The 19,123-nt window shown below is 43.4% G+C and overlaps 1 protein-coding gene across 3 annotated transcripts in view; it reads right to left on the bottom strand.

Moving 5' to 3' along the window:
• The window catches only part of LOC126411880 (mitochondrial Rho GTPase), a 181,961-nt gene that overhangs the window by 148,172 nt on the left and 14,666 nt on the right, over positions 1 to 19,123 (bottom strand). For all 3 annotated transcript variants that reach the window (XM_050081399.1, XM_050081400.1, XM_050081401.1), the window contains exon 2: positions 813 to 1,006. In XM_050081399.1, coding sequence (XP_049937356.1) covers positions 813 to 1,006 — 194 coding nt within the window. The remainder of the gene's footprint in view (positions 1 to 812; positions 1,007 to 19,123) is intronic.

Here is a 19,123-nt window from a genome sequence, read left to right as displayed (position 1 = left end):
TGAAATTCTTTCAGCAGACAAAACATCTGAACAGGGAAAGAATAGGTGGTGGTGGTGGTGGTGGTGGTGGTGGTTAGTGTTCAACGTCCCGTCGACAACGAGGTCATTAGAGACGGAGCGCAAGCTCGGATTAGGGAAGGATTGGGAAGGAAATCGGCCGTGCCCTTTCAAAGGAACCATCCCGGCATTTGCCTGAAACGATTTAAGGAAATCACAGAAAACCTAAATCAGGATGGCCGGAGACGGGATTGAACCGTCATCCTCCCGAATGCGAGTCCAGTGGGAAAGAATAGGTACTTTACATTCAGAAGTGAAGAAGAAAAAGAAAAGTTACTCCAACTACTGTATCACCAAAATACAGAAGACTGAAAAATAAAGGAAATAACTTTATCTGATCTGAGACCCTGTGAAGGCAATCGCTCAGCAAGGCTGACACTCAAAACAACAAGTCCAAATTATAAAGTTATACATCCTCCCCTTCTTCTACACTACACAGTAGTGTGTGATGCATTCCAGAGGAAATCAAACAGTGATGTTATACAAATACATGTGTATCAAGATTTTTACACACCAAACTCTGAAATACTACATTATTATCCAAAAGAAATAAAAACCTTAAATCTAAGTTTATACTGCTAAAGTTAATGTCTGAGAATAACTGACATAGCTACGCTTTCATGTGCAATAGACAGATGTATCACATGTTAATGTTTGAACACCACAAAGCCAATATATAAAAGCCCATGAGAATGAACTCCAATGAGACCAACTGGCCTGTCAAGTATCATATTGCCTTAATTAAATCCACTTACCTGAATAATCTACAATGTGTGTAGGTACTTGTTCAGGTGTAACATCTGGTGGGATTATAATTTCTTCCGCCTTGCTAGGTACGTCTTCAGGAAATTCTTCACTGACGAGTGAGAGGATAAGCGATGTTTTTCCAACACCTCTTTCACCGACAAGAAGCATTCTAACATTCCGACGCATCCCAGAGCGGAACATCCTGCAGGCACAAATTTCAAATAACTCTGACAAATTCAAAATTATTTGAAGTCCAGTCATTCCATTCCATGAGTAACATACACCAAATTACTGAATAGCAGAAGCACTGAGTCATTGACAGGCACATCAAAAAGAGAAAGGAAACTTCGCACGCACGCACGCACGCACGCACGCGCACGCACGCACGCACACACAGACACACACACACACACACACACACACACACACACACACACACACACACAAAGTGACCCTATATTGTGTGCCAGTTGGACACACAATGCCAGGATTGCATGTCGGCAGGTGGGGTATGGTGGGATGGGGTTTATGTTGGATGGAGTGGTAGAGGAGTGAGGGAGGGAGGGAGGGAGGGAGGCAGGGAAGGAGAGAGGGAAGGAGAGAGGGAAGGGGGGAGGGAGGGAGGGACGGAGGGAGGGAGAGAGAAGCTGGAAGGGGGGTAGCTAGCCATTCACAGGGAGGCAGCAAGTTTGTTGGCTAGGAATGTGGAGGGAGGGAGGGAGGGAGGGAGGGAGGGAGGGAGGGAGGGAGGGATGGCAGGTGCACAGGCTGGGCAAGTGATGCACAGGTACTAGAGTCGGCGGGGTGTGGCACACGATTAAGGTGATTCGGAGGTAGGATGGTTGGTTGGTTGACTGACTGACTGACTGACTGAGGGGGAGGGAGTGGGGGTGGGAAGTGACCATACAAAAGGTCATCAGTCCCCCGATACGAGAATGATGCATCCAGAAATAGAGACATCTGCTGAGAACCTTTCCTGATCTAGTCAGGAGATTCATAACAGCAAAAGCGGAAAAGCTAAAAACATAATGCGCATTTCTTGTTCTGCCAAGAACAGAAGGAAGATTAAGGAAATAAGGAAGTCAGCAGGTGAGCACCCCGGGGTCAGCATGCGACAAGAAATGTCTCACCCACAGCAGTCCCACACCTAATCTATTACAGGCAAGAGCACCCACTATTCAATAGAGTGTGACAACTAGAATAGAAAACTGTATGCAGCAGAAAGAATGCAAACCAAATCTAAAAGCAATTACAACAGAGTAAAAGGGATGAAAGAGTAGCCTGCTCAAGGAAATGGTTAAGGGAACCCACAGAGCTAGCACAGAGCGGGAGATACCCCATCCCCTATCACCCTGCCCCTGCTCTGGAGGTAAAATAAAACCTTATAGCTGAGAATAAAATCCACTTTCTTGGAGAAAACCGAGAACCAGGTCAACGATCCATGAATCACCCCCCAATATTAGAGGCAATGCGTCCTGAGGTCCATACTTGACGTGAGGGGCCAAAAACAAAGGGGTATTCCACCAAGATATGAGCTATCGTCTGCAAGGCTCCAAAACCACAATATCAGGGTGGCTAGTTACAGAAAATAAAACTATTGGTTGACTTGGTATGACCGATGCCAAGACAACAAAGGACTGTGGATTCCTTCCTTACAGTAGTCTCCACGATTGTGCTGGATATATTAGATGGGGGCAGTAGAACACCAAATGTAAATCCATTTCTGGGTGAACAGAAATCTCATGTACACCTGCAAATCCTCACTTGGGATTAGTGAAGTGAATAGGGAGCAAGTAAGTGCTCTTCCAGCCAAACAGTTGGTCAGTTCATTCCTTGAAAAATGCACATGAGTTGGGATGCAAGAAATGCAACTGAGAAGGCAGCACAATGAAGCTCACTGAGATAATCACAAATAGCGGAGACCAAATGGTGGCAACAACCACATCAGTCAATAACTTGAAGACTTTTAAGCTGCATTATGACTACTAGGGACTGCAAATTATTACTTTATGCGGGCTATAGTGCTCCACACAGACCTCTTAGCCAATACCCATGGCTACCACTGCACAGCAAAATTGTGCTAAGCAGTTGTGGCCATGGGCATTGTTGCCCATGCAGCACTCCATACAGATGGAGCTGCGTGCATTTCTTTTGTCTGCATTTTCATGTTATCCTCTATGTACTTACAGCAATTAAACTTATTTTTTTAAGAAAAATGCATGAGTTTGGAAGTAGGCAATTACAAATTTATGATATAATTTAAGAAGAGAATAAAGGGAAACAGGAAAGAGTAGATATAGATAACCCTTCACCACCACCACCTCAGGAAGGGAACTTGGTATTGAGCTTCAAATCTAGCGTCCACATATGGGCTACCCATTTTAGCATTATGCACATGAACATCTCTCTTCGGGAATACTCAATTTGTTCATTCAATGTGGATATAATTTTTTTTTGTTAGAGTGCTGTGTGAGTTGGTGCTTGTTAAGTTACATAACAGCTACTTCCACTAGGTTAGTTAGTAAACAAATTCTGCATGGCTTTGAAACAATATCCTGCCTCAATGTAACCTAATTAAGTTGTACACTGTTCCTACATAGCTGAAGGAGATATAACAAACCACCACTAATCTATTATTACTCTTGTAAAGACATTTTTGTAGAATAAAACTGGACTTTGTGGATAGTGGACCCTCTAATTTTGTATAACCCTTTAGTGACCAAATTATTTCCAGAAGTTGTAGACTTTTTATGAATACCTTATTGGGCTAGGAAACCATTCATAAAATCATAGTTTAAATCTTGAAAGTGAGAGTTTAGCCCGAGAGTATAAAAAAATTAGTGGGAACTAATGTTCCCACCGAACTCCGGAGTAACTTCACTTGCTAATTTCAAAAAATGTATATCCTTTATTTTTTAGTACAAAAACCATGTCAAACATTACATTTATATTTGTATATCTAAAAACAAAGATGATGCAACTTACCAAATGAAAGCACTGGCAGGTCGATAGACACACAAACAAACACACGAAATTCAAGCTTTTGTAACCAACGGCTGCTTCATCAGGAAAGAGGGAAGGAGAGGGAGAGGGTAAGGAGTCATTCCAATCCCGGGAGTGGAAAGACTTACCTTAGGGGGAAAAAAGGACAGGTATACACTCGCACACACACACATATCCAACCGCACATACACAGACACAAGCAGACATCTGTAAAGGCAAAGAGTTTGGGCAGAGATGTCAGTCAAGGCGGAAGTACAGAGGCAAAGATGTTGTTGAAAGACAGGTGAGGTATGGGCGGTGGCAACTTGAAATTAGCAGAGATTGAGGCCTGGCGGATAACGAGAAGAGAGGATATACTGAAGGGCAAGTTCCCATCTCCGGAGTTCTGACAGGTTGGTGTTAGTGGGAAGTATCCAGATAACCCGGACTGTGTAACACTGTGCCAAGATGTGCTGGCCGTGCACCAAGGCATGTTTAGCCACAGGGTGATCCTTATTACCAACAAACACTGTCTGCCTGTGTTGTTGCTGGTCATTCCCACATAGAAAGCTTCACAGTGTAGGCAGGTCAGTTGGTAAATCACGTGGGTGCTTTCACATGTGGCTCTGCCTTTGATTGTGTACACCTTCCGGGTTACAGGACTGGAGTAGGTGGTGGTGGGAGGGTGCATGGGACAGGTTTTACAACGGCGGCAGTTACAAGGGTAGGAGCCAGAGGGTAGGGAAGGTGGTTTGGGGGTTTCATAGGGATGAACTAAGAGGTTACGAAGGTTATGTGGACGGCAGAAAGACACTCTTGGTGTAGTGGGGAGGATTTCATGAAGGATGGATCTCATTTCAGGGCAGGATTTGAGGAAGTCGTATCCCTGCTGGAGAGCCACATTCAGAGTCTGATCCAGTCCCGGAAAGTATCCTGTCAAAAGTGGGGCACTTTTGTGGATCTTCTGTGGGAGGTTCTGGGTTTGAGGGGATGAGGAAGTGGCTCTGATTATTTGCTTCTGTACCAGGTCGGGAGGGTAGTTGCGGGATGCGAAAGCTGCTTTCAGGTTGTTGGTGTAATGGTTCAGGGATTCCGGACTGGAGCAGATTCGTTTGCCACGAAGACCTAGGCTGTAGGGAAGGGACCGTCTGATGTGGAATGGGTGGCAGCTGTCATAATGGAGGTACTGTTGCTTGGTTTGATGTGGACGGACGTGTGAAGCTGGCCATCGGACAGATGGAGGTCAACGTCAAGGAAAGTGGCATGGGATTTGGAGTAGGACCAGGTGAATCTGATGGAACCAAAGGAGTTGAGGTCGGAGAGGAAATTCTGGAGTTCTTCTTCACTGTGAGTCCAGATCATGAAGATGTCATCAATAAATCTGTACCAAACTTTGGGTTGGCAGGCCTGAGTAACAAGAAGGCTTCCTCTAAGCGACCCATGAATAGGTTGGCGTACAAGGGGGCCATCCTGGTACCCATGGCTGTTCCCTTTAATTGCTGGTATGTCTGGCCTTCAAAAGTGAAGAAGTTGTGGGTCAGGAAGAAGCTGGCTAAGGTAATGAGGAAAGAGGTTTTAGGTAGGGTGGTAGGTGATCGGCGTGAAAGGAAGTGCTCCATCGCAGCGAGGCCCTGGACGTGCGGAATATTTGTGTATAAGGAAGTGGCATCAATGGTTACAAGAATGGTTTCCGGGGGTAACAGATTGGGTAAGGATTCCAGGCATTCGAGAAAGTGGTTGGTGTCTTTGATGATGGATGGGAGACTGCATGTAATGGGTTAAAGGTGTTGATCTACGTAGGCAGAGATACGTACTGTGGGGGCTTGGTAACCAGCTACTATGGGGTGGCCGGGATGATTGGGTTTGTGAATTTTAGGAAGAAGGTAGAAGGTAGGGGTGCGGGGTGTCGGTGGTGTCAAGAAGCTGATGGAGTCAGGTGAAAGGTTTTGTAGGTGGCCTAAGGTTCTGAAGAATCCTTGAAGCTCTGCCTGGACATCAGGAATGGGGTTACCTTGGCAAACTTTGTATGTGGTCTTGTCTGAAAGCTGACGCAGTCCCTCAGCCACATACTCCCGACAATCAAGTACCACGATCGTGGAACCCTTGTCCGTCGGAAGAATGACGATTGATCGGTCAGCCTTATGATGCAACTCCCCAAGACGCTATCCAAACTGAACCCTGCCTGGACCAGTTCCGTCCTCCGTCACAGCGGGACGCACCTCCTCTTCCTCAAAATCACCCTCTCCAAACCTTCCAGGAATTTCTGACTTCCAGCCTTGCCTCTCAATCCTTCTTAAAAAACCTTAATCCTACTCCCAACATCACCACTGCTGAAGCCCAGACTATCCGTGATCTGAAGGCTGATCAAAAATTGGGAATGCCCAGCAACAAACTGTCCATTCGCATGAATGGACACAGGCAGACAGTGTTTGTTGGTAATGAGGATCACCCTGTGGCTAAACATGCCTTGGTGCACGGCCAGCACATCTTGGCACAGTGTTACACCGTCCGGGTTATCTGGATACTTCCCACTAACACCAACCTGTCAGAACTCCGGAGATGGGAACTTGCCCTTCAGTATATCCTCTCTTCTCGTTATCCGCCAGGCCTCAATCTCTGCTAATTTCAAGTTGCCACCGCCCATACCTCACCTGTCTTTCAACAACATCTTTGCCTCTGTACTTCCGCCTTGACTGACATCTCTGCCCAAACTCTTTGCCTTTACAGATGTCTGCTTGTGTCTGTGTATGTGCGGATGGATATGTGTGTGTGTGCGCGAGTGCATACCTGTCCTTTTTTCCCCCTAAGGTAAGTCTTTCCGCTCCCGGGATTGGAATGACTCCTTACCCTCTCCCTTAAAACTCACATCCTTTGGTCTTTCCCTCTCCTTCCCTCTTTCCTGATGAAGCAGCAGTTGGTTGCGAAAGCTTGAATTTCGTGTTTATGTTTGTGTTTGCTTGTGTGTCTATCGACCTGCCAGTGCTTTCATTTGGTAAGTCACATCACCTTTGTTTTTAGATATATTTTTTCCCACGTGGAATGTTTCCCTCTATTATATTCATTTATATTTGTATTCGTTCATATTGTCCTTTGAGTTCACTAAGGTTTAGAGAAGCATGGTGCTACACACAAAGGTACACAACAGTTGCTACACATTACTTTTGTTCTCCTTTCTTTGTTCTTGGTGCTACATTGGCTGCATCTTCTGTTTGTTGTACCTGTTGTAGGCAAATAAGTTCCAACTTTCTCCAGACGAACTTCATCTGGTACTCCAGACACACTTCTTTTTGATGTTTGAAAATGAATGGGCCCTCCTCTTCGCTTACAACTTGAAAAGCCAGAGAGATAAGCTGCCTTGCCAAGTGCAATCTAAATGTTAGCTGGTCTGCTTCTGTCTTCTGTAGCTTCCACATAATGTAGGAATTGACAACATTGAGCTGATCAAATCTATCCACTCCTCCCATTATTTTATTATACTCTGCCACAGCCAGTGGGCAGAATACTTCACTTCTGCTTCCATCTTTGTTTCTTCTCAAAAACAGTCGTAATGTGTTTGGGATTGTGGTAATTTGATAGTATACAAACAAGTTTACTATCCTGCCACTTCACTGCTGCAACACATGACCTGACAGCAAATTCGAATTCTCCTCTGCTAAGTCTAGAATTTTTTTTCAGCATATCAGGCAAATCCTTCCTGTTTGAACGAACAGTTCCGATGCCATAAAGTCCACGAGACTGTAGCTCTTCCATTATTTGTACTGTTGTAAAATAATTGTCAAATGCTACCCGCGTTTTGCTGCAAGCCATTGCCTTTGTTAGAATAAGCACAACTTCTTCACCCAAAGTAAATTCACTTATCATTTATATTTCTTTTTCCAGTGTAGTTATCAAAATTTATTGATGTACCCAGTACTAGCATCAGCCACGCATCACAATTTATATCCACACTTCACTGGTTTCATTGGCATATATTGTTTGAGTGTTGGCCGTCCTCTGAAGGCCACCATACATTCGTCAACTGCTAAAACAGAAGATGGTTTGTACACTTTACAAAGCTTATTTGATATTGCACTGATGATAGGTAGAATTCTGTGTAACTTGTCATAACCTGGTTTTCCCTTTTTGACACACGTGCTGTTGTCACTGCAATGAAAGTTCTCAACAATTTTTTTGTATCAAAGCTTTGTCATGAGTGGTTAGATAGCAGTTACTCCAAGAATAGGATCACTGCTCCAATAACTTCCGAGTTGTGGAAGTTGATGAACACCCATCAAAATATGCATTCCCAAAAAAGCTTTTAGCTCAGGAACAGTAATGTCCTGCCAGCTGGAAGATACTTTAGTTGTTTTCTTCCCTGACTTCACAACACACCTTTCCTGCCTTGCATGTAAGTTCGTCTGATTGCAAATATGAAGCAACAGCTCTTCTGGAAATATAGACTCGAAACATTTTATTTCTTTATCAGACTTTGAGAAATTTGCAATATTTTCTGCACTTTCTTCTAATTTCAGTGGAAGATTTTCCAAATAAGAAATATTCTCATTCCACATTTTATCACTAAAAGAAAATGTTGCAGCAGCTGTTTCTGGGGTTAAATCAGATACACTTGCCTAACAAGGAGACATGTTCCCAATTTCACTAGTGTCTATTGTCAAATTGAAACAGTTGTCTTCATTTGAAACAATAAGTTATCACCATTTTTGTTCAAAATCTATGAAGTATTTCGTGACTCAAAATCATCATCAGAGTCAGCATCAATATCTGAATCTTCTACATCTTCTGGTAACGCATACAAAATTCTGAAAACTTCTTCTGGCATCAGTCCAGGCATTCTAAACAATAACAAACAAACAATAACTATGATGCCGATTGCGCAGCCATATGCATTGCACTTCACACAAGTTCCGTGGGAAGAATAGTTTCCACTAACTTACCTTGTAATATTTATGTAATTTTCAGACAAATCCAGCAAGTATACGCGAATACTATCTTCCTCGTAAATATAAAAGTAGATAAATACAACACAAGTCACTTCACACCCAAAAGGAAAGCACACTACACAAAAAATGCTGTAGCGGTCGAAACAGTGGCTCGTTTTCAGGGGGGATCTGCACTTCTCCATTGATTGACTGACAAGATAGGAATACAACCGCTTTTGCGCTCCCATTGACAATCTACATGCAATTAGCACACTCTAACAGAGATGGCAGCAAAGTTAGAAGTGGGAACGCAGATTACCACTGAACTTATAGTGAAAACAAATAAGTGGGAACTATAGTTCCCACTGGTCACTAAAGGGATAATTGTGTAATACACAAAATCTGTTTATATCATGTATTTACAATCTATGTTTTTGTTTGCTTACTTTATATTAAATTTATATTGCATTCATATTATTACATTTACAATTGTGTGTTAATTTGTAACAATGCTGGGTACAGGTGTAATGTGGATTCTACAACAATATCTACCCATGGACTATTCTAATTACTCCTACTTTTAATTAGATTATTTCACAATGAGATTAATGTTCATATGAGTAGATGTGCATGTTTCACGTGTTTTACATTATGTGTATTTTGTGTGAGAATGTTATGTCAGTGTTGTCACTGTCACTCGTATGACGGTCAGTACATGTGCTACTCGAGCTATCTATGTCGGCCTGTCTTCCACTTCTGCCCCTTCTGGATATGTCATATTCTGCTTTTGAGATGATGATATAGTGTTGTTTCCATTATGTTATTGCATTAGTGCCTGTATGTAATGCATTTCAAAAGGAAGTGTTCTGGGGAACCAATTTCCCCGCATGTGCAACGATCACTTCCTGAAAGTGACCTGCGGTGCAAGTCCGTGGGATAAGGGCCATGTCCAGTGACGAAATGAACCATGCCTTGGCTGGGGTTGACATGGTGCAACCATAACTGCTCCCTGCTATGGGGCATAAATGAACACTCGACGGCCCTTATCACTCTCGTCCCATGCTTTTTGCCAAGTGTCCGCCCATTGGCACCTGTCTTCTATGGGCTGCCTCATGTTCTGCAACACTCTCTCAGGTCTACCCGTCTTCAGCCAGTATGCTGCAGCGAAATATCTGATGGTTATATTGATCAGACATATTCAAAGCACCACATACAGCCAATCGACTGATGCTCCAGATAGTCTAAGTAACACACTCCTCTGTTCCTGTCTAACAATTATCCTATTCATGACGAGAGCGAGTCTGTGTGTCCACCTACTAGCTGCAAAGCTTAACCAACTCAAAAAGTGCACAGGGTACATTCTTATGTATGTGAGTGGTAGTCTGTATCATGTCGAATTTACTGTCACTAGTTTGTGAAGTATACTTTCACCTTTGTGATTAGTCATGCATGTTCATTGAAGCTATGTCGTTTGTCAATGTGTATCCCAAGATATCTAGTTACTACTTCGCATTTTATGTTAGTGTTGTTTATTTTAATTGTCACGTGTCTTTGTAGTGATCCTTAAAGCATTATGTACACTTTTTTGTGCTGCTATGGATAATTTGTTTTGGTGCACCATTGTTGTACTGTGTGTAGCATACCACTGGCCTTGTTTACCAACCGTGCTCTTGTGTTGGCTGACATCACAAATAACTGGTCATCAGCATAAACAACAATCCCTTCTGAACATCCACCTCCCTCGATTAAATTCAAGAGTGGTTCAATCGTGATATTCCAGAAGATGAGTCCGCAGATAATGCCTTGTGGACATTCTTCGGTAATGCATTTTACAACCTTGTGGTTGCCGTCTTGCCACTCAGCCACTCTGTTCCTACAATAGTCTCAAAAACTACAGGGATCCTGTAGTTCTCGAAATCATGCAAACATTGCTGGCCACCAAAGATTATCAATGGTGCCAGCAATGTTAATAAGAATCACAACTGTGTACTTCTGCAATGTCTTTTCTACAATTTGAAAGCCCAATTAATCACATCATTAATAGATTTTCCCCTTCTAAAGCCAAATTGGTACTGACTAAGGCCATAGAGTTTCCTGTGAGCTTGGAGGCGGTTACATAGAAGTATCTCATGGACCTTAGCCATTGTATTTAACAATGAAATTGGTTGGTATGATTTTGTTTCTGATGGATCCCTATCTGTGACTTTTTTAATAATTACTGTGTTCGCTGTTTCCCGGACTAGAGACCCCCGTCCCACCCTCAGGGCACCATTTAATAGATTTGGTAAATATGGAGTTATCTGCAGTGAGACCTGGCACAATGTTTCTGATGGATATGGTCTATGTGTCATAGTTCCATCATCCTGCCTTAACATAGTCAGGACAAGGGGGGACTTAATTTTCTCAGCATGAAGACTGCTCATTGAGCCAATACTAAGAACAACACAGTCAAGGGAGACCCGTTTAATAAAATGGGGGGGGGGGGGGGGCTCTGCTAATTGCTGTCAGCTCTGCCATAAACACATTACTTGTTCCCAGCAGCGAATGGCATTCCATGTAGGCAGGAGGTGTAAAAGCATATCCCATCTGGTACACACTTTTATGGCTGTTGAAGTAAAAGATGGCACTCTTGACGAACTGGACATAACAAGGTCCGGAACTTCATAGAGGTGACCAAGAGTTTAGAACCTTGGAAGAGATCTGTCCTAATCTGTGGCTGGACACCATTGAAAGGGGAATACAAGAGAAAATACAGAGAGCACATCCAGAGAGGAGAGATGGAGATCTTGGCAGAGGGAAACGGGACCCATTTCAACTGGTAATCCCACTTGAGTGTATCGGGACGATGACACCCATCGCATGCTAAGAGAATTGGATATGTGAATGATGTCAAATGGTGGTTGCATAGGTGACCAAGAGCTGGTACCATCAAATCTGAAGATGGAAGGTCACCACTTAGGCAAGGAGACTGTCTATGGAAGTAGGCGGAAAGTCACCAGTGGCCTATATGCACACTACGATCCTGAATGGCGTGTTAGTTTCAAAGCTGAAGGAGCTGCCGAGTCGTAAATATGGCAACCAAAGTAGAGTAGCGACGAAAACAGGGTCCTGTAAACATGGATAAGAGTAGAACAATCTGCATTCCAAGATGTGTGGACGAGGAAGCAGAAAGTGTTAAGCTTCTGCATGCATCTAGCCTTTAGGTGACGAATATAGGACAGCCAAGTCAGCTTTCTATCAAAAAGGTGGCCCAAGAAATGGGACTGAGCTATAATATCCAGGTGCTAAGCAGAGTTCCAAGTCAGGATGGACTGTGATATAAAGGGAGAAATATGTGACCATTGTTTTTGCAGGAGAGGCTTGGAAACCATGGGAAAGAGCCCACGCAGTGGCCCACTGGAGTCAGCACAAGCTACTGAGTGGGAGATGTACCAGAAGCAAAATTGGTCGACATACGACATAGGGCTGACCAGCAGCCCAACAGCGATCACTAACCAATTGATGGTGATGAGGAAAAGAGTGACACTCAACACAGAGGCTTGCGGGACCCCCAACAACTGGTGGGATAAAAACTGCTGAGTAAAAATCTGTAGGGTGGCTCAAAAGCCCCAGTCATGGAGGATAAATAAAACTTTATAATGCCAAGAGGTGTTCTACACCTTACACAAGTCAACACAGACTGCAATAAGGTGTTGGCATGTAAAAAACTGCCTGTCACACTGACGCGTCCATCCTAAGCACATAGTTGGTTGTGGATTGTCAATCCTTGAAACCACACTGTTGGGGGGGGGGGGGGGGGGGGGGGGGGGGGCAAAACGCCCCAAGATTCAAGAACACAGCAACTTACAGACTACATTGGTAAGGTTAATCAGCCAGTAACTGTTGAGGGATGATGGTTTCTTGCCTAGCTTAAGAATTGGGACAACTATGATATCCCAAAATTGCAAGAGGCACCTTGGAGCCAAGTATGGCTGAAGATGCTGAAGAGATGTGCTTCTGGGGAACATTCATGTATTGGATCATCTGACTGTGAACTGAATCAGGGTCTGGGACTGTGTCCTGGGATGAGGCAACAGCCTGCAGTAGTTCTCACTCAGTGAAGGGCTCATTATGGGGTTCAGCTTCATGGGGAGTGAAACGTAAGGGGATGTCTTCAACTTGTCACTTCTACAGTAGAAGGGTGGCCAAATAGGAAGAGGACGCCAATGCAGTCGCAAAGTGGGTCGCAAGGCATTCTTCAAGAACGGATGAAATGGTACAAAGACCACCCCTAGGGCAAGACCCAGAACAGCTGTTAATTGGTGGTGGCCATAAGACCACGGAGCTTGGTCCATACATGAGATGAAGAGGGATACGTCACCACACAAAAATCGCCTGAAAGTGATAAGGTTGGTCTCTGAAAGATATTGTTGAATCACTGCAGGGCTTATCGGCGATCCTGAATAGCTGTTTCAGTGTTTATGGTCCACCATGGCACTGGCCGACAAGGGTACCTGTAAAAAGGGGAATAGCAGTTCCAGCAGCATGGACGATAACATCTGAGATTCCTCGTACACCTTCATCAATATAATCTGACAGAGAGGCAGCAGATGTAACAGCAGAGGCATACATGTTGGCTACGTGAAGTGCCCAACATGGTAGTTGGTCTGTCAGCAGTGGCAAGGAAACGACACGATCATCAGAAAGTGGTCACTGTCAAAAAGGTCGTCATGTAATGACGAATGCAGCAAAGCTGCAATATTAAGGGAAGAGACTATTAGATTGATAACTGTAAAGGCGCCATGGGCAGCGCTGAAGTGCATAGGAGAACCATCACTGAGGAGGCACAGATTATGATTCATGAGAAGTTGGTCATTTAGAAGGCCCCTACCAGATAAAGTTGTACTCTTTCACAGGGAATGTGCTTTGAAGGCACCAAGCAGGAAAAAAGGAGGGGGGGAGGGGGGGGGACGCGAGCTGTCAGATTAATGTGGTCCATTCAACACAAGTAAGTGGCCTGCCTGGAGGTATGTAAAAACTGCAGATGGTAATCGCTGAGGTCATTTGCACTCACATTGCCACTGCCTCCAATGAGGTAGGGAGAGCTATTCACTGATGATATCTGTACGAATCAAAGTACAAACTCCTCCAGACAACCTCTTGGGACCAGCATGGTTTCGGCAGAAAGCAGGATAACCCCAATGCATTGGAGAAATGTCATCAATGAAGTGCCTTTCTTGGAGAGCAATGCAAACTGCAGAAGAAGTGGAAATAAGCTGTAGTTGTGGCAAGTGACAGTAGTAACCATTATGATTCCACTCAATGATCAAATGACTCGTGGCTAGGTTAGGTGTGCAAAGGCAGGAGGACCAGTAAAGCTGCAGGGTCACAAGTGGGGATGGAACGACATCCACAAACATCAGCTCAAAATCCAAATATGTCGGGGGATCTAGCATCTCTGGAATCACTGGAGGAGCCTTGTCCTGACACACATTCTTCTTTTTATTTTCCTTCATTACCTTTGGTGGGAATGGTTCGTTCAAGGGTGCTATCTGCATTGAGCGCAGGGGTAGATGATGAGCGGACAGCCCTGAGACCTGCATGCTGTTGCTCCTTCAGCCACTGTTTGTGTCGGGCCTCTGGTCTGCAGGTTGCCAGTGAGGGGGATCCCGAGAGGCAGTCCTGTCATCAGTAGAGGCTGAAGAAGAAGAACAGACCAGGTGCAGAAAGTGGTTCCTGAAGAAGGTACAGCATGAACCAGAACCACACTTGAGGAGGCTGGTAAGAGATCTGGTTTGGGGAAGTTAGAGGTAGGGGAGGTGATGGTAATGATGTTAGGGTAATTGTATATGTCAGATAAAATGTACGCCTCACTGCTGGAGATTAGTCCACAACTCCTCATATGTTTTGACACATAAGATCTCTGTGGAAGATGATTCCTCAGACCACATTCAAAGCTTTATGCAGAGCAATGGTCACAGGTATGTCACCTAGATGATCACATGCCTCAAGAGCTATAAATTGGACAGGAGAGAAAGTTTTAATTAATAATGAATTATTTCATATTTTCCCAAAATCTGTCATCAATGTTTTTGACAAAAGATAATGGTTTCATTGTGGTGAAAAAATGCCCATCAATCCAAATACATACCAAGTACTGGGTGAATTGTTTTGCACTACGACATCTGGCTTGTCCCTCCTCCCAGCAGCATAGCCAGGGAAGGAAACATAGTGAGGCCTTATCTCTCTGCATTACAATAATCTTCCCCATCTGAAGAGACTTCAGTGGCCTTTCAGCCACCACTGGAAGAAAATTTAATTCACTTCATGTGCAAAACTTTTGCTGTGGCACCACCCACTCAGAATGGGGGCTCTCCCACAGATGCCACAGCAATGGTTAGTTGGCACGTAAACTGTTGCCCAGGGTCCCCGTGTCCTAGGCATGAAGAGCACATACAGCAAGTTTTCTTTCTCTTTTGTGTGTGGCTGCTGAGGACTCAACCCATCAGCTCTTTGGTGAGTGGTCTCCTTTACTCCTAAATTATTCACATTCTATGTGACTTTCCTACATATTTGTACATCAAATTATTAACTTTATCCTGTTGTCTTCAATGTTACTTTTTTCACATCTGAACATACACTGCTACTGCTTACACAGAAGAGATTAAATCAAAGAGCGCACAGATAAATGTGGCTACGTTTGAAGTATTGACAGTAAGTAAATCAATGCTTGGATCACAATTTTCAAGTTTTTTGAGGCTTCCATTGGTTCTTCAATCAATAAAATTAGAAAGGAAACAACGGATGATTAGTTCCATAGTTCTTTCAGCATTCAACATCTGTCTTGATTGCTACATTAATTATGTAGAATCAGTTAATCGGTATAGCTTGGTTTGTTATCAGTGTGTTAGTCTGATGGTGACAGAGAAATACATTTCTTTTAGGTGTAAAATTCTTAATACATTTATAATTGGCAGCAGAGCATAAGTAAACTCTGGTGACCAATCAAGTCAGAAACTATTATGGTGTCACAATGAAATGTGTAAACTACATGGCACATGATCGTGATGGTGTCAAGTCTCCTACTGACGATCAGAGTGAAAGTTCAACACAGGATAGGCAAGATATAAAATTTCAGTGCCTTTGGCCCTGACAATATCCCTCTCTAGGAGACAATGCCTTATAGAAACACTGTCACTGCAGGCAGAGAGGGGTTTCATGTTCACAATAAGCTGAGGACTATGTCGGCAATAGCACAGCTATTGGCAGGGTCTTCCATGCCGGACAGGCCTCTATGTATAAATCAGGTGAAGTTTCCCCACAAAGCCCCATCTCTCTCCTATTCAGCCCCACAGTCATTCCCCAATCCCCCAGATACCCAACCCAAGGTGTGTCGAGTGATGCATGGCACACGGGAAGATGTATCATTAACAGAGTCTCCGGTAAACTGGGCGACCTCCCTCAGTAGCTAGCCTTGCACTGCATGGGAGCCCTTTGTGCCAGCCAAACTGATCCCTAATTCTTGTGTGTCCAAAATGGTCAACACAGAAAACAAAACAAAAACTGAGGGATTTGATGAGATGTCATACACCCTAGCATCAGGGATGGAACAGGTGAAAGCTGTTCCTGCAACTGTACTGGGCAATAATACATTTTTAGAAGTGGAAACTGTCACTGAGAACTTGGATCAAGTCAAGATCAAATCCTTGTCTGGGGCTCAGTGGAGGAAACTCCTCAAAGAACAAGAAGAAAAGGAAGCTAAAGAATGGCTTCCTAAAAGTAAAAGGAACTAAAATATCTTGAAACTAAGACCTGAAAAAAAAAAAAAAAACTATCTCAGAGTGAGGGAGTAATCAGACCCCTTCTACCTCTACAACAGGGAACACAAGGACAAGGAAGAAGTTTAATGCTATCACTTCTCAGGCTAAACAGACCCACAAAAAACAGACAGGAAAAAGGGAAATAGACTTTTCGTACTGCAGCCTCAGTTTTCAGGATGGTGATTATCCAACACGGACATCCATGGTCAACATCACCTCACAGCAGATGGAGTTTGTTCATATGACTCTCTTCCAGGAGATTGGGGGGAGGGGGAGACAAATCCAGGACCCAAATTCAGGAAGGTCTATCTGGACAAACATTCTCTTACCTTTGTCTGTGAGGGGTTGGGAACAATGGAGTGGATTAAGGAGATGGTACCCACAATATCTCTGAGGAATGATGCGAAACTGCTGGTAAAGACACAGGCTGAGCTTTTTAAGATCTCAAAGGTGTCAATTTGAATACCTAAACTTCTTATGAATACTCCTCCAAAGACTCAGTTTGACAAAATAATGCACAGAACAAGAAGATCTCAACATAGGATTGGAGGTTAATCAACTAAAAAGATGTATCAGATGGCCAAACCCTTATGGGGGATGTTGGTGAAAAATCCCCGGTGGCAGTGCAGGAATAGGACCTAAAACTGTACTTACGATTCTCACAGGTTGCCATCAGAATAATCGAGGACATCAGAAGTGAACATGTGAAAAGTTGGAGGCTGCAACTGTTGGGAGATAAACCTGCAACACAGTAAAGGGACAACTGGCACCCTGAGTCGTCATCTGGGAAGACAAGAGGTGGACACAGCCCTGATCAAGGAACCCTATCTACATAAATGTGGTGTTTCAGGCCTCGGAAGTATCTGGAGGTAAGTTGATTTATGATAGGAATCTAAAGAACTTCAGAAAACAAATTTATGTTAAGAAAGGAATTTCATTCAAAACAATGGCGGACTTCTGTTCTAGGGACTTTGTGACAATCAGGATGAAAAAACAGGAGGAATGAAGCAAGAATGAAATTTGATTGGCCTCAGCTTACCTTCCTTAGGAGGACATTACCCCTCCTTCCCAGGAAGTGAGGAGACTCATAGATAGCTGCTCAGAGCAGACTGAACAACTGATGTTTGGCTGTGATGCCAATGCCCCAAACCTGGCGTGGGGAGGCACTGACACCAACAGCAGAGGTGAGCATCTACTCAAGTGTCTACCACAAAGTAGCCTGGAAATCTTGAACAGGGTAGGGGACCTACCTTCAGGAACAGATGAAGGGAAAATGTAATTCATATAACTCTCAGGTCCAGTCTAATGGGTAATTATGTCAAAAAAACAGCATGTGGCGTAGGAGCCACATGTAACTGACCATATCTACCTTCCTAAACGGCTGTGTCACATCCTACATGTCTTGCTTGTTTTCATTGGCACAGGAAACAGTGCTAGTATTAGGGGGCCTGCAACCTTGAATTATCCTATCAGGTAGCAGTTCACAAGACACCAGCTTGGAAAGGTACATCATTGGCATTCAATTTGTCCCATAATTTAGGAACAATTAGGGCGCACTATACCTCAGTGTCGGTTATGACACTCTGGTGTGACCTACATTACCACTTTTTCATCATGTAGGAAAAGCCTAAAGAACTATTTCATGATTATTTACTGTTGTTTTAAAGGTTACTATGGCAGAATAACAATGGTTTACTACAGAATACGAAATTTGTCAAGAACTGTTGCAGCAAACAGCTGAAGATACAGATAACAAATGCAAAAGTGTCACAAGTCATGTAGTGAAATGACTGATGTAATCTTATAAAATAATAATGATGATGATGATGATGATGATGATATATGGAAGACACTGCTTCACTCTCCGATGGCACTATGTCAGATTTTTCTACAGATAAAATTTTTCCACTAATGACATGGGAAACATTGAATTTGGGTGAGATTACGAAACTATTTGGTAAGATAAGCCTGCTGTATGTTTCCACACATTCAATGAAAAACAATTATGCATCTTCCAGGACCTAAAGGGAGGAGGGTAAAAGGCCTTGTCAAAGAGCGTGAATTATTTCCGCTATTTACCACTGATGGAATAATTGACCTATTGGTGAAATAACCCAATGAAGAAATTGACTGTAAAGCAGAAAAGAAAAGTACATGTCGACACAATGGTGCACCAGGAAAATTGATTCAACAGAGATCAAAGCTTTTATAGGTCTGTTGTTCCTGTCTGGGGTCCTAAAAACTCTGGATTGACCTTAACAAACATGTTTTCTCACATTTACAGCCCACTTTTGTTTCAGTGTATGATGAAAAAAACAGATTTTAATTTCTAAGGAGTACAGTACATTTTCATACAAGTACAAAGGGTCATAGAAAAGAAAGCGATAAATCTGCGGCTTTTGGGGAATTTTGGGATGTGTTTGGAATAGTACAGCCCTTCAGAATGTGTCGCTGTTGACGAGATCCTTTTGAGCTTTAGGGGCAGACTCCCTTTTCATACATATATAGCCTAAAATCAGATATGTATGGTCCCAAGGTAATTGCAATGATTTATTTTTGTGATGGGATTCCTTATGTTGGCAGAAAGAATAGACACGGAAGTATCTTACTCCTGCCAAA

Source organism: Schistocerca serialis, chromosome 1 (assembly GCF_023864345.2).
Source record: "Schistocerca serialis cubense isolate TAMUIC-IGC-003099 chromosome 1, iqSchSeri2.2, whole genome shotgun sequence".
NCBI classification, from domain to species: Eukaryota; Metazoa; Arthropoda; class Insecta; order Orthoptera; family Acrididae; genus Schistocerca; species Schistocerca serialis.
Note: the sequence above shows the minus strand (reverse complement) of the source record. Positions and strands in the feature narration are given on the sequence as shown.